This window comes from Oncorhynchus nerka, linkage group LG4 (genome assembly GCF_034236695.1).
Source record: "Oncorhynchus nerka isolate Pitt River linkage group LG4, Oner_Uvic_2.0, whole genome shotgun sequence".
Classification (NCBI taxonomy): domain Eukaryota; kingdom Metazoa; phylum Chordata; class Actinopteri; order Salmoniformes; family Salmonidae; genus Oncorhynchus; species Oncorhynchus nerka.
The window spans coordinates 58,125,668-58,141,753 of NC_088399.1; the positions used below are offsets into that span (position 1 = coordinate 58,125,668).

General features: G+C 42.1%; 1 protein-coding gene across 1 annotated transcript in view; it reads right to left on the reverse strand.

The window, feature by feature from the left end:
* Positions 1-16,086, reverse strand: part of atp9b (ATPase phospholipid transporting 9B) — a 53,898-nt gene that overhangs the window by 14,167 nt on the left and 23,645 nt on the right. Inside the window, exons 12-16 of the mRNA XM_029657949.2 lie at positions 13,832-13,992; positions 10,708-10,850; positions 7,003-7,115; positions 5,267-5,539; positions 1,848-2,009 (exon numbers count right to left, since the gene is read on the reverse strand). Coding sequence (XP_029513809.1) covers positions 1,848-2,009; positions 5,267-5,539; positions 7,003-7,115; positions 10,708-10,850; positions 13,832-13,992 — 852 coding nt within the window. The remainder of the gene's footprint in view (positions 1-1,847; positions 2,010-5,266; positions 5,540-7,002; positions 7,116-10,707; positions 10,851-13,831; positions 13,993-16,086) is intronic.

Here is a 16,086-nt window from a genome sequence, read left to right on the forward strand (position 1 = left end):
GTGGGCAGAACTGAGAAAGTGTGTGCGAGCAAGAAGGCCTACAAACCTGACTCAGTTACACCATCTCTGACAGGAGGAATGGGCCAAAATTTACCCAACTTATTGTGGGAAGCTTCTGGAAGGCTACCCGAAGTCTTTGACCCAAGATAAACAATTTAAAGGCAATGCTACCAAATACTAATTGAGTGTATGTAAACTTCTGACCCACTGAGAATGTGACGAATGAAATAAAAGATTAAATAAATTATTCTCTCTACTATTATACTGACATTTCACATTCCTAAAATAAAGTGGTGATCCTAACTGACCTAAGACAGGGAATTCTTACTAGGATTAAATGTCAGGAATTGTGAAAAACTGAGTTTTAATGTATTTGGCTAAGGTGTATGTAAACTTTCAACTTCAACTGTATATTTGATATTCTTCAAAGTAGCCACCCTTTGCCTTGATGACAGCTTTGCACACGCTTGGCATTCTCTCAACCAGCTTCATGAGGTAGTCACATGGAATGCATTTCAATTAACAGATGGGCCTTGTTAAAAGTTAATTTGTGGAATTTATTTCCTTCTTAATGCATTTGAGCCAATCAGTTGTGTTGTGACAAGGTAGGGGTGGTGTACAGAAAATAGCCCTATTTGGTAAAATACCAAGTCCATATTATGGCAAGAACAGCTCAAATAAGCAACAACAAAAAAACGACAGTCCATCATTACTTTAAGACATGAAGGTCAGTCAATGTGGAAAATTTCAAGAACTTTTAAAAAGTTTCTTCAAGTGCAGTCACAAAACCATCAAACACTATGATGAAACTGGCTCTCATGAGGACTGCCACAGGAAATGAAGACAAAGTTACCTCTGCTGCAGAGGATACGTTCATTAGAGTTAGTAGCCTCAGAAACTGCAGCCCAAACAAATGCTTCACAGAGTTCAAGTAACAGACACATCGCAACATCAACTGTTCAGAGGAGACCGTGTGAATCAGGCCTTCATGGTCGAATTGCTGCAAAGAAACCACTACTAAAGGACACCAATAATAAGAAGAGACTTGCTTGGGCCAAGAAACACAAGCAATGGACATTAGACCGGTGAAAATATGTCCTTTGGTCTGATGAGTGCAAATTTGAGATTTTTGGTTCCAACCGCCGTGTTTTTGTTAGAAGCAGAGTAGGTGAACCGCAATTGAGGTTCCCACTGTGAAGCATGGAGGAGGTAGTGTGATGGTGCTTTGCTGGTGACACTATGTTATTTATGTTGAATTCAGGGCACTCTTAACCAGCATGGCTACCACAGCATTCTGCAGTGATATGCCATCCCATCTGGTTTGTGCTTAGTGGGACTATCATACATTTTTCAACAGAACAACAACACAACACACCTCCAGGCTGTGTAATTTGACCAAGGAGAGTGATGGAGTGCTGCATCAGATAACCTGGCCTCCACAATCCCCCGACCTCGACCCAATTGAGATAGTTTGGGATGAGTTGGACAGCAGAGTGAAGGAAAAGTGGGCCAACAAGAGCTCAGCATATGTGGGAACTCCCTCAAGACTTTTGGAAAAGCATTCCAGGTGAAGCTGGTTGAGAGAATGCCAAGAGTGTGCAAAGCTGTCATCTATTCAAAAGGTGGCTACTTTGAAGAATCTCAAATATATTTTGATTGGTTTACAACTTTTTTGGTTACTACATGATTCCTTGTGTTGTTTCATAGTTTTGATGTCTTCACTCTTATTCTACAATGTAGAAAATAGTAAAAATAAAGAAAAACCCTGGAATGAGTAGGTGTGTCCAAACTTTTTACTGATACTGTAGTTTTGTTGACCATTACATGGATGGTAACTACGTCCATACCCTGATGATGATGCCCATCCTCTTGCTCTCTGAGGTGAAGGGGAAGATCTGCAGGATGTAGTAGGTTAGGACCTGTCCTGCTGGGGTCTTCAGCTGCAGGGAGGTCAGGTCCCTGTTCACCAGAGTCAGCCCTACGCTCTCCGTCCACCGCACCAGCGCCACCTGAAGAGGAGCAACGTACACACACACACACTAAGGTCAATGGTCAGGAACACACCTGCACTACTACACAGACCCAGGCCCTCTGTGCCTCTCACTAGGGGCTAGCTACGGGTCCACATAGAGGGTTCAGAGGTCAAGGTTAGGGGCTCTGTGTACGCTCACAGGGTCAACTTCATGATCGCCTTGAATCAAAGGAAACACACAGGAAAGTAATTGGTTCATTGTTAAGTATTATTCACAGCTGAGAGGGAATACAATGAGAGACAGAAGGAGACTGTTGGCCTCATAGTAACAGAAGGACTAACTATAACTCAGTGGCCAATTATTACACAATAGAAGAATGGTGAATAATCCTGAAGTCATAGGCTATGCTTTAGATTAAGACATATGGTGAAGGGACAAATGTGTTATCCAGGACCATTATAATGGTTAATAAACAAAAAAATATACACATTTGGATAATTTGTTTTGTCCAATTATCTTAAGTATCACTTGCGGTCAAAAAGCATAAAAAGGTGACATAGCCAATAATTGAAACAGAAAGGCAAGTAGTAAAACCGGGCTCTACTTAGTTATCATAATGAATGGGGATCTTTGTGTGTGTGTCCCTTCCCCAATAATGGGGCATATGCTCAACCACAGCTTCATCTAAACAACCAACACATCCATGCTCAGTGTGCCAAAATAAATACATTCTGTGGTTTAACAACTGGTTGTATTACACATTGAACTACAAGAACATGCTTTGCATTTCAAAATAGAGTCCAGTACACTATTGTGATGCAGTACAGCCCTTTACTGGATATAACCCAAAACCCTGAAGCATCCACAGTTGTAATATTGATAGTTTGTTGCCTTACAAATACTCTGTATACAATGCTCTAGGTGCCTTATCTCTGGAGTGGAGTCCATTCACAAACAGAGGAGTGTTTTTCCTGTTGTCTTTTCCCTCCTCTCCTCAGCAGGAACTCCTGCCCCCCCAAGTGAGTGTTCAGCTGCACACGACTCAATTCTCCACGGGTTCATTTTCAATTTGCTCACTCAAAGGTTGTTATTATACTCCTGACCTACAAATTGGAACTTCCTGCTAATACCCCATCATTTCTTTCTGTTTCCCCTTTGAGGTCCGTGCTAGAGCTGGCTGTATTTACTTAACGCACATCTGTGAATCATAATCGCATGGGAGTACGTGCGGCACATATGTGTGTACAAATGCGTACAGAGTCAGGATTTAATACCTACCTCCTCAATCAAGTTTATCAGCTCCATGGGAACTGTTTAAAGCCATGTCAACTTTGATACAAACTGTATGTAAATCATGTGTTACACAAGTAATGTAAGAGACTACCCGTGACTACTTGACGACAATGGCAGACCGGTTTAAAGTGCCCAATCAATCATTTCAATAGCATTCCCAAAGTTCTAGTGATCATGTATATCAACATGGCAGAGCTGCATTTAAAATGAGCAGCAGCTAAGCATTTCATGATGAAAATGGATCTGTAATAGCTCAATTCTTCCCACCATGTCATTACCAATCAGAACTAGGATTTTAACAGCACTCACTAAATATAATTTTCTTAATTGATTTAGGGTGGTCAAAATTCAAAATACTAGCTTGTAGCACTGTAGCTAATACGTGCATTTATGTAAAACATTCATACATGCCGACTCTGTAAATAAATGTCCATATTTGCAGTTTTATTTGGTCACCTATTGAAAAGGTCAATCAGGGACTTGCATACGCAAGTCAAACAGCTAAACCAATGAATTTCTCCTTTGCCTGGTACTCCCATTGGGGTCCCCTTTTTCCATCGGATATCCTATTACCTCCTATTGGAGATGATAAACTCCTACTTCATGAGACTCCACGGTCATTAAATGCCATGGTCAAACATTCTCGGGCCAGTTCCGAATGGCACCCTATTCAATGTAGGCCCTGTTCCAAAGTAGTGGACTATATAGGGAATAGGGTGCCATTTGAGATGCAGCCCTCCTCTGACATCACAGGGTCAGAGGTTAGAGCAGGGCCCTGTTCACAGCGTGGTTGACCAGAAGGTCAACTGACCCTTGACCTCGGGTCGGCCCACTCCATCTCCTTAATGACGGCTCATTACATTAGAGAGAGTCAGCTAATTAAATATGGGCCTCATAGCGCTGCACTGACAGGGCTCTGCCACTGTTGTCAATGAGGCTGAGGCTAAAGAGAGGGAAAGGAGAGCTAAGGGGAGAGAGAAAGAACAAAGAGAGTGAGAAGAAGAGAGAGATGTGAGCAGAGATGGAGAGGAAAAGAGACACAGATAGGGGTGGGTGAGGGGGAACTGAACAACCACAGACCCTTCTCACCGTCTCTCAGAGAAAATTAAATATTGATCAATCCAAGCAGTGCCAGACAACAGACGGAGATAGAGCCGAGTGTAAAGGGAAATAAATAAATATACACATGAAGGTGGGACAGGACGGGCGAGCAGGCAGGCAATTTCAGAGCAGACAAAGAGGGAAACCCAGATATATCTTTTGTAACCGTTTTATCTTCATTTGGACTGCTAGGTTGAGCTCGAGCCCAGTGCAAGTCAAGGTAAGTTTCACAAAGGCTTCAAAAAATCATTGGGTCATGGGTGAGAAACACTTCACTATATGGTGGGATTAGCGATCCTTTGATATGTATTGCATATTTATGACAAAGTTATATGGCGAAGACTCCTCCTCATCCAGCAATCTGTCCCTGTGCCATGTATGTATTCAATATTCATCCAGGACTTTCTTGGATTTCTCAAAAAAATAGCAACCATATTTCCATCAGAATGGAAATAAATAATTGGGTAAGCAGCGCCTGGTACTCATAAACGGCCCTAATCTAGGATTACACAGACAGGCAGTGGAAGGTGACGCCATAGGACTGCCGTTGGGGTCTTTACCAGTCCAGATTCTTCCTTAATTAGAGCTATAAATTCTAAAGGACACAAACGCCGCTGATTAAAATAGCTTAACCTCTGACAACTTTATGGCCTCTGCATTAACCTGGGCCTCAATGGAATAGCCATTATGACAAACTACAAAGATAATTTAGTGTTGAAGACGGACATCAGAGAGAAACCAGGGTTGTATTCAGTAGCGACTAAATGGAAAACAATGGACTGAAACAGGGAGGGGCTACAAGTACTTGTCCAATAAGAAACGCTTGTTTCGGTATTCCGTTGCAAAACATTTTGCTTTGGTGTGAGTAATAAATACAACTCTGTGGAGTAAGAGCTGACCTCGTCAGGGCTGGAGGCCTGATAGGTGCGGTTGTCGTCGCTGAAGTCCTGGTCGGCCTCGGCGGCAGTGGACTCCGTCTCCCCATTGGCGCGGGACTCGTAGACGGGCGTGACGTTGTGGCACAGCGCGATGGCCTTCACTGCCTCGTGGATACGGCTGCTGACGCTCCTGCGGACCTTGGGGGCCGCCGCCTTGGGGGCCTGGGCTGGCTGGGGCTTCCTAGATGGGGAGGAGCTGTTGCTGCTGTTGGACTGCTGGGTCTGGGAGCTCGGCTGTGGAGGCAAAGTACACCACATTTATTATTATTCTGCATACAGGGAGTGGACTATGATGACATGAAAAACAGACATTCCCTATAGGGAATTCCAAATAGCACTGGGCCACATTCAGTTGCCAAACATTCTCGAATGTTGCAGATAGAAATGCCATGACTAGAATCGACATGACTCCTTGTTCTACATGTTGGATTAGCATGCTTGTTCTACATAGCATATTTCTATCTGAATGTTCCAAAACGTGTTCTCTGACAACTCCCATCAATTCAACTCAGTGGCGTCTCACGGCAGCCCACTGTGCCAGCTAGGTTTGACAGAGTTGATGTGTTCCACTGAAGCGGATGGTTTCGCCTTATTAACCCTTATTGCTGCTAGAAAGCGAGACTCCTACAAAGACGCAAAATGGAAACACTTCAGCAAGCCTACTACAATGGAGTGCTCACTTCACTATGAAGAATGGGAGAGGTAGTCAGTCAAGTTATGAGAGCTCCTTTTATTGCCAGCTGCCATTAACATCATGTTTCATTTCATCCCTCTCGCTCTCTTTTCAGAAAACCCTTCACTCTCTCTCTGTTTCAATCACTTACACCGGGGGTGGGTAAAAAACTGTCTGATTAAAGGGATAAACATCTATTTGATTCCTCTATGTCTACATTGACATCTGTAGTTAATAAATTACTTCCACCGAGTTGGCAGATCTGTACACAACTGCGCTCTATAGTGTACATTCAATGTAACAATGGCATCACCATAGCTTTGCACATGATATTAAATTGATTTATTCCTATGAATTACATAATGTTTACAGATGCATAATTCAATTTCACACATTGATATCTATATGCCCTTTGTTCGTCACAAACCATTACCCGCAGGGACCTATAATGAGGTTATGATAGATTTCCACGTAGCGTTACAATCAACCTCTGACCCTCTCTGTCATCTCAGTAATAAAGGGAACATGAAACACACCAGCACGACAAATCAATGGTGCTGAAGCGCTAGCTGCTATTGAGCAATGTGCTAAAAAGACTCATCTTTCATTAGCCAAGCTTAAACAGAGTGCAGGCAGATGGTTCCATCCTCAGCACAGCTGTTAGGGGCCTGCCTGAGTGTGAACAATATAATTCAGTCATGCCTTCATCTAGAGATCAACCACCTAGAGGGAACGCTGTATTTTACTGTATGTCAGTGTAACGCTCAGGGACTGAGCTTGAATGAACAATGAAAAGGCCAAGAGGAGAAGTAGTGGAGAGAGAGGTTTAACTACGTGTCTCTTTATGAGGAGTTGTGAGCCATGATCTCTCCTGGTACCTATGAAAGTTAATAAAACAAAGAGATCAATAGCTAATCTTTCTCCTGTTTATTCCCCCAAATGACAGGTGATGTTTGCACATGTTTACTAAAAGTTTCTCAAATTCAGTGAACCATTTAGGACAACACTAAGAATGTGGGATCACCTGTGCGTATGACTGCCCTATATGGCTCTGGATCTCGTCCATGGTGTCCGTCCCATAGGACACTGTCCCCAGGTGCAGCCGCTTGAAGATCATCTCGTTCTGTGTCAGAGTGCCTTCAATTCACAAAGCAGAATGAAGTGAGATTTGTATTAGAGGCAAACAACAAGTTAATGAGCGAGAGTCTCTCTATACCAGCACATAATTCACATACTGCTGATCGTCGAGTCATTTTTGAGTGGGTCATGTATGCATTCTTATAGCTACAGTGTTACACCTAGGACATCTTTCAGCATTGGTGGCAGAGTTTAGTGGGGGGGACAGACATTTGTCCTCAGAAGAATGCCTAATGACCACGTACCATCATGCATCTCATTACCCGTATGGACTCCCTGTCCTCTCCAACCAACCCAACACAGCATACAAGAGATACTGAGTGTTCCGACTAAAAACTACTGAAAATGGAGGCAGCGGCTCTCGTTTAATGGATGCTGCTTGCCAGAATGTGTATTGATACCGCGTAAACCTGATTAGGGGGCAACTACCTTCCAATAACATCATGGGCCCACAAAGTTATCCAATTCTAATGGATTGATAGTTTTTTGCTTTCTTTCCATGTAGTTTAACTATCAACTGGGATAAATAGGTAAGGAGGCTGGCTAATCTAGTCCTACTCTGCCTGGTAAGACAAAGAAGCATGTCGGGACCACCCCCAGAGTTGATCACTTTGATATAAGGTTTGGTTCTTGGAAAGGACACTCATTTGTTCTAAAAGAGTCAGAGAAAGAATACATGTAGAATAAACAAAAGAGAAATTAACTAACAAATCTCATGTGAATTCTATATTTTCAGGGGTGCAAACAGGTGAGGGCCCCAAAAGGTGACCACATTTTTTGGGCACGGAAATGAGTGAAAAATCCATGTGGAGTGCAAGAACATTTGGTTATTTTTTGAGAATAACAGGTCCATAATACAGATATAAAAATAGTGTCCAGGTGTAAGGGGGAGTAGGGCTCATCATGACATCGCCGTACATATACTATTCTTCAGATATAGTACATATTCTATCCATATACTGTCGATATTGTCTATATATTCCATATACACATATACAGTACCAGTCAAAAGTTTGGGAACACACTCATTCCAGGGATTTTCTTTATATTTTACACATTTTCCACATTGTAGAATAATAGTGAAGATATCAAAACTATGAAATAACTCATATGGAATCATGCAGTAACCCAAAAAGTTTTAAACAAATCAAAATATATTTTATATTTGAGATTCTTCAAAGTAGCCACCCTTTGGACATTCTCTCAACCAGCTTCACCTGGAATGCTTTTCCAACAGTTTTGAAGAATGCCAAGAGTGTGCAAAGCTGTCATCAAGGCATATATATATACACACACACGGAAGTTTAAATACACTTAGATTGGAGTCGTGAAAAGTCATTTTTCAACCACTCCACAAATTCCTTGTTAACAAACTATAGTTTTGGAAAGTAGGTTAGGACATCCACTTTGTGCCTGACACAAGTAATTTTTACAACAATTGTTTACAGACAGATTATTTCACTTAATCACAATTCCAGTGGGTCTGAAGTTTACATACACTAAGTTGACTGTGCCTTTAAACAACTTGGAAAATTCGAGAAAATTATGTCATGGCTTTAGAAGCTTCTGACAGGCTAATTAACATAATTGGAGGTGTACCTGTGGATGTATTTCAAGGCCTATCTTCAAACTCAGTGCCTCTTTGCTTGACATCATGGAAAAACCAGCCAAGTCCACAGCAAAAACAATTGTAGACCTCCACAAGTCTGGTTCATCCTTGGGAGCAATTTCCAAAAGCCTAAAGGTACAATAGTATGCACGTATAAATACCATGGGACCACGCAGCCGTCATACTGCTCAGGAAGGAGACGTGTTCCGTCTTCTAGAGATGAACGTACTTTGGTGCAAAAAGTGCAAATCAATCCCAGAACAGCAGTAAAGGACCTTGTGAAGATGCTGGAGGAAACAGGTACAAAAGTATCTATATCCACAGTAAAACGAGTCCTATATCGACATAACCTGAAAGGCCGCTCAGCAAGGAAGAAGCCACTGCTCCAAAACCACCATAAAAAAGCCAGACTACGGTTTGCAACTGCACATGGGGACAAACATTGTACTTTTTGGAGAAATGTAGAACTGTTTGGCCATAATGACCATCATTATGTTTGGAGGAAAAAGAGGGAGGCTTGCAAGCCGAAGAACACCATCCCAAACTGTGAAGCACGGGGGTGGCAGCATCCTGTTGTGGGGGTGCTTTACCGCAGGAGGGACTGGTGCACTTCACAAAATAGATGGCATCATGAGGTAGGAAAATTAGGTGAATATATTGAAGCAACATCTCAAGACATCAGTCAGAAAGTTAAAGCTTGGTCGCAAAGGGGTCTTCCAAATGGACAATGACCCCAAGCATACTTTCAACGTTGTGGCAGAATGGCTTAAGGACAACACAGTCAAGGTATTGGAGTGGCCATCACAAAGCCCTGACCTCAATCCTATAGCAAATGTGTGGGCAGAACTGAAAAAGTGTGTGCGAGCAAGGAGGCCTACAAAGCTGACTCAGTTACACCAGCTCTATCAGAAGGAATGGGCCAAAATTCACCCAACTTATTGTGGGAAACGTGTGGAAGTCTACCCGAAACGTTTGACCCAAGTTAAAAAATGTAAAGACAATGCTACCAAATACTAATTGAGTATATGTAAACTTCTGACCCACTGGGAATGTGATGAAAGAAATAAAAGCTGAAATAAATCACTCTATTATTCTGATATTTCACATTCTTAAAATAAAGTGGTGATCCTAACTGACCTAAGACAGGGAATTCTTACTAGGATTAAATGTCAGGAATTGTGAAAAACTGAGTTTAAATGTAAACTTCAACTGTACATATATTCAGGACTCCGACATTACTCATCCTATATTTCTTAATTCCAATCTTTGACTTTTTATATGTGTATTATTGTGGATTGTTAGATATTACTGCACTGTTGGCGTTAGGAACACAACTATTTCGGTACACCCGCAAAAACATCTGCTAAATATTTGTATGCGACCAATACAATATTATTTGAAGTATTTGAGAGATTTAATAATAAGACATGAAAGTTAATGAATAAAAGGTTTTTGGAGTGTTCCATGCTCAATCAAGCACATTGTACCCTCAAATATGAGTGACTTAGGTGAGAAAAGAAATGTTCAGCTGCCCCTTTAAGGACGGTAGGTTGCCATGGTAACTGTCGAGAATCTCTGACATCTCTTGGTTAGTTAGCAGTTGCATCAATCGCAAACTAACATTGAAAAATAACCTAGCAAAACTATGTAAATAGCCAAGAAACTCTATAACAAAGTCTTTAATAGACTTTAATAGACCTGGTAAACCCGACCAACTATGCCTATGTGCCAATTTGTTTTATTTCAGCACCACACTCACATCACATATCTGACAACCCTTTCTTTGACATTCTTTTTGTAGGATGCGTTGGGATGCATTCTGCGCACAGTCAATGATTTCGAAATGAGAAATTATACAGATCTACACAATTCATGTGGATGGCCTATTTTGACATCAAAACAGTGAATATCGCCAAAAAGCGACAAGCTTGCATCCCTGATGGTTACATTTGGTCATACTACAGTGGCTGTGTGTCCTGTCACCTGTCTTGTCAGTCAGTAGGTAAACCAGGCGGCCCAGCTCCTCGGGAATGGTACTGGTCCGTACCACAGTACCAGGGATGTTTTCATCTTTCATGATCATCCAACCGTAGGCAGACTTCCCCATGTCCAGATTGACACGCAAGCTGCAGATACAAATAAAACAGAGGTCAAGTCAAATATGTGTTAACCTTTTGCGTGTAGGGGGCAGTATTTTTGTTTTTGGCTAAAAAACGTACCCATCTGAAACTAGAATATGCATATAATTGTCATATTATGATAGAAAACACTCTAAAGTTTCCAAAACTGTAAAAATATTGCCTCCGTTTAAAGGGATATCAACCAGATTCCTTTTTCTATGGCTTCCCTAAGGTGTCAACAGTCTTTAGACATAGTTTCAGGCTTTTATTTTGAAAAATGAGCAAGCACGATAACATCGCATCAAGTTGTCACATGGGAAGCTATTGTTTTTCCCTCTCCTACTGTGAAAGACATTTGCGGTTGATATATCATCGATTATATATTTTGTAGTGGATAGGTGGGGGCTCTCAGTGAGTTTTGCGCTACAGAGTAAAGTGGCCATTGTTTCTCCCGGTGTTTTTGAAAAACCTAAACACCCGTTTGATATATTATCAAATATATATTTGAAAAACAACCTGAGGACTGATTATAAAAAAACGTTTGACATGTTTCTGTGGACATTATGGATATTATTTGGAATATACATCTGCGTTGTTGTGACTGCTCTTTCCTGTGGATTTCTGAACATAACACGACAAACAGAGGTATTTTGGGTATAAAAATAATATTTATGGAACAAAAGAAACATTTGTTGTGTAACTGGGAAACATCCGAAGATCATCAAAGGTAAACGATTAATTTTATTGCTTTTCTGATTTTCGTGACCTAGCTACTTAATGCTTAGTGTACATAATGTTATGCTATGCTATCGATAAACTTACACAAACGCTTGGATTGCTTTCGCTGTAAAGCATAATTTCAAAATCTGAGACGACAGGTGGATTAACAAAAGGCTAAACTGTGTTTTGCAATATTGCACTTGTGATTTCATGAATATTAATATTTTTTAGTAATATTATTTGACTGTTGCGCTATGCTATTCAGCGGTTACTGACGAAAATGATCCCGCTAACGGGATGGGTAGCGTCAAAATACACTGCTCAAAAAAATAAAGGGAACACTAAAATAACACATCCTAGATCTGAATGAATGAAATATTCTTATTAAATATTTTTTTCTTTACATAGTTGAATGTGCTGACAACAAAATCACACAAAAATGATCAATGGAAATCAAGTTTATCAACCCATGGAGGTCTGGATTTGGAGTCACACTCAAAATTAAAGTGGGAAACCACACTACAGGCTGATCCAACGTTGATGTAATGTCCTTAAAACAAGTCAAAATGAGGCTCAGTAGTGTGTGTGGCCTCCGTGTGCCTGTATGACCTCCCTACAACACCTGGGCATGCTCCTGATGAGGTGGCGGATGGTCTCCTGAGGGATCTCCTCCCAGACCTGGACTAAAGCATCCGCCAACTCCTGGTGATGGAGCAGGACATGATGTCCCAGATGTGCTCAATTGGATTCAGGTCTGGGGAACGGGCGGGCCAGTCCATAGCATCAATGCCTTCCTCTTGCAGGAACTGCTGACACACTCCAGCCACATGACGTCTAGCATTAGGAGGAACCCAGGGCCAACCGCACCAGCATATGGTCTCACAAGGGGTCTGAGGATCTCACCTCGGCACCTAATGGCAGTCAGGCTACCTCTGGCGAGCACATGGAGGGCTGTTAGGCCCCCCAAAGAAATGTCACCCTACACCATGACTGACCCACTGCCAAACTGGTCATGCTGGAGGATGTTGCAGGCAGCAGAACGTTCTCCACGGCGTCTCCAGACTGCCACGTCTGTCACATGTGCTCAGTGTGAACCTGCTTTCATCTGTGAAGAGCACAAGGCGCCAGTGGCGAATTTGCCAATCTTGGTGTTCTCTGGCAAATGTCAAACGTCCTGCACGGTGTTGGGCTGTAAGCACAACCCCCACCTGTGGATGTCGGGCCATCATACCACCCTCATGGAGTCTGTTTCTGACCGTTTGAGCAGACACATGCACATGTGTGGCCTGCTGGAGGTAATTTTGCAGGGCTCTGGCAGTGCTCCTCCTTGCACAAAGGCAGAGGTAGCGGTCCTGCTGCTGGGTTGTTGCCCTCCTACAGCCTCCTCCACGTCTCCTGATGTACTGGCCTGTCTCCTAGTAGCGCCTCCATGCTCTGGACACATGGCTGACAGACACAGCAAACCATCTTGCCACAGGTGGCATTGATGTGCCATCCTGGATGAGCTGCACTACCTGAGCCACTTGTGTGGGTTGTAGACTCAGTCTCATTCTACCACTAGAGTGAAAGCACCGCCAGTATTCAAAAGTTACCAAAACATCAGCCAGGAAGCATAGGAACTGAGAAGTGGTCTGTAGTTACCACCTGCAGAACCACTCCTTTATTGGGGGTGTCTTGCTAATTGCCAATAATTTCCACCTGTTGTCTATTCCATTTGCACAACAGCATGTGAAATTTATTGTCAATCAGGGTTGCTTCCTAAGTGGACAGTTTGATTTCACAGAAGTGTGATTGACTTGGAGTTACATTGTGTTGTTTAAGTGTTCCCTTTATTTTTCTGAGCAGTGTATGTTTTAAGCAAGCAAAATTAAATCCAACTACCATGATTCTACTCAAACAATGTCACCCAATAATATACGATTAGAAAGGTTAAAAATGTAAAACATCACAGCACAACTGAAAAATATATGGCACATGGTGATTGGTGGGATGGGCTGAGAGTGGCTGAGATTAAAGAGCTTATGTTAGGTAATGTATTATAGTTATGTGACTGCTTTATTTAAAAGTACCATATATGTGAAATGTATATGTAGCAAAAAAGCTGTAAAAAAAACTACGAAATTTGTCCTCCGAAGAGGGGTTAATAAACAAAAAATAATAATGTTACCCAACAAGAGTCAAAGACTAATTAGAGCAGTGAAATGGATGCCATGCTGTACCATAGTTAGATACACTATCTATACTGTGTGTACCTCTATGTGCTGTACCTGATGGGGATGATGTAGGAGAATAGCACGATGAAGCGGAACAGGTTGCGAAACCAGGGGCCCACAAAGCCCTGCAGCGCTACCATGACAATAGACAGGACAACCTGAGCCAGGAACAGAGCCTTGGTAAGGCGGTTCAGCTCCAGGTCCAGCAGACCCACCTGTTGAGGCGAAAGAGGTCAGGGTTCAGAGGTTAAAGGCTAAAAAGACAGACAAATCATCCACTGGGACTAGATATGCTTGGTTTCGTTGACTCTTTATGCATGCATGTATTTATTATGGATCCCCATTGACAGCAGCTACTGTTCCTTGGGTCCTGCCATATTAAGGCATTTATATACAATTAAAAACATTACATTTCATAACACATTAACTGTGTACCCTCAGGTCACTACTCTACTACTACTACATATCTGCAACACAAAATCCATTTGTCCGTGTGTGTATAATGCGTATGTTATCATGTATCATGAGTCTTCACAGTCCTCACTGTTCCATAAGGTGTATTTTTATCTGTTTTTTAAAATCTGATTTAACTGCTTGAATGCGTTACAGGATGTGGAACAGATTTCCATGTAGTCATGGCTCTAAATAGTACTGAGACTCTGTTCTGTACTTGGGGACTACGAAGAGACCTCTGATGGCATGTCTTGTGGAGTATGCAGGAGTGTCTGAGCTGTGTGCCAGTAGTTTAAAACAGACCACTCGGTGCATTCAACATGTCAATACTTCCCACAAATACAAGTAGTGATGAAGTCAATTTCTCCTCTACATTGAGCCAGGAGAGATTGACGTTAGCCCTCCATGTACATTTAAGGGCCAGCCGTGTTGCCCTGTTCTGGGCTAATTGTAATTTTCCTAAGTCCCTCTTTATGGCACCCGACCACACGACTGGACAGTAGTCCATGTGCGACAAAACTAAGGCCTGCCTTGCTGATAGTGTTGTTAAGAAGGTAGAAACTAGGGCCTGTAGGACCTGCCTTGTTGATAGTGTTGTTAAGAAGGTAGAAACTAGGGCCTGTAGGATCTGCCTTGTTGACAGTGCTGTTAAGAAGGCAGAAACTAGGGACTGTAGGACCTGCCTTGTTGACAGTGTTGTTAAGAAGGTAGAAACTAGGGTCTGTAGGACCTGCCTTGTTGATAGTGTTGTGAAGGTGGTAGAAACTAGGGTCTGTAGGACCTGCCTTGTTGATAGTGTTGTTAAAAAGGTAGAAACTAGGGCCTGTAGGATCTGCCTTGTTGACAGTGTTGTGAAGAAGGTAGAAACTAGGGCCTGTAGGACCTGCCTTGTTGATATTGTTAAGGAGGTAGAAACTAGGGCCTGTAGGATCTGCCTTGTTGATGGTGCTGTTCAGAATGTAGAAACTAGGGCCTGTAGGATCTGCCTTGTTGATAGTGCTGTTAAGAAAGTAGAGCAGCACTTTATTATGGACATACTTCTCCCCATCTTAGCTACTGTTATATCAATATGTTTTGACCATGATAGTTTATGGTCCAGAGTTACTCCAAGCAGTTTAGTCATGTCAACTTGCTCAATTCACACATTATTCATTACAAGATTTAGTTGAGGGTTAGGGTTTAGTGAATTATTTGTTTTTGAAACATTTAGGACTAACTTATTTCTTGCCACGCATTCAAAAACTGACTGCAGCTCTTTGTTAAGTGTTGCAGTAATTTCACTTGCTGTATTGACTGACGTGTATAGTGTTGAGTCATGCGCATACTTAAAGCCACTGGCATGTCATTTGCAAAGATCGAAAAAAGTAAAGGGGCCTAGACAGCTGCCCTGGAGAATTCCTGATTCTAACTGGATTATATATGACAGACTTCCATTAAAGAACATCCTCTGTGTTCTGTTAGACAAGTAACTCTTTATCCACAATATAGCAGGGGGTGTAAAGCCATAACACAAGTTTTCCAGCAGCAGACTATGATGGATGTCAAAAGACACACTGTGCAGCAAAACAGCTCCCACAATCTTTTTATCACCAATTTCTCTCAGCCGATCCTCAGTCATTTGTGTAAGTGCAGTACATGTTGAATGCCCTTCCCTATAAGTATGCATAAAGTCTTGTCAATTTGAATACTGTAAAATAGCATTGTATCTTGTCAAGCACAATTTTTTCCAAAGGTTTACTAAGGGTTGGTAACAGGCTGATTGGTCAGCTATTTGAGCCAGCAAAGGGGGCTTTACTCTCCTTAGGTAGGAGAATAACTTTTGCTTCCCTCCAGACCTGAGGGCACAGATGTTCTTG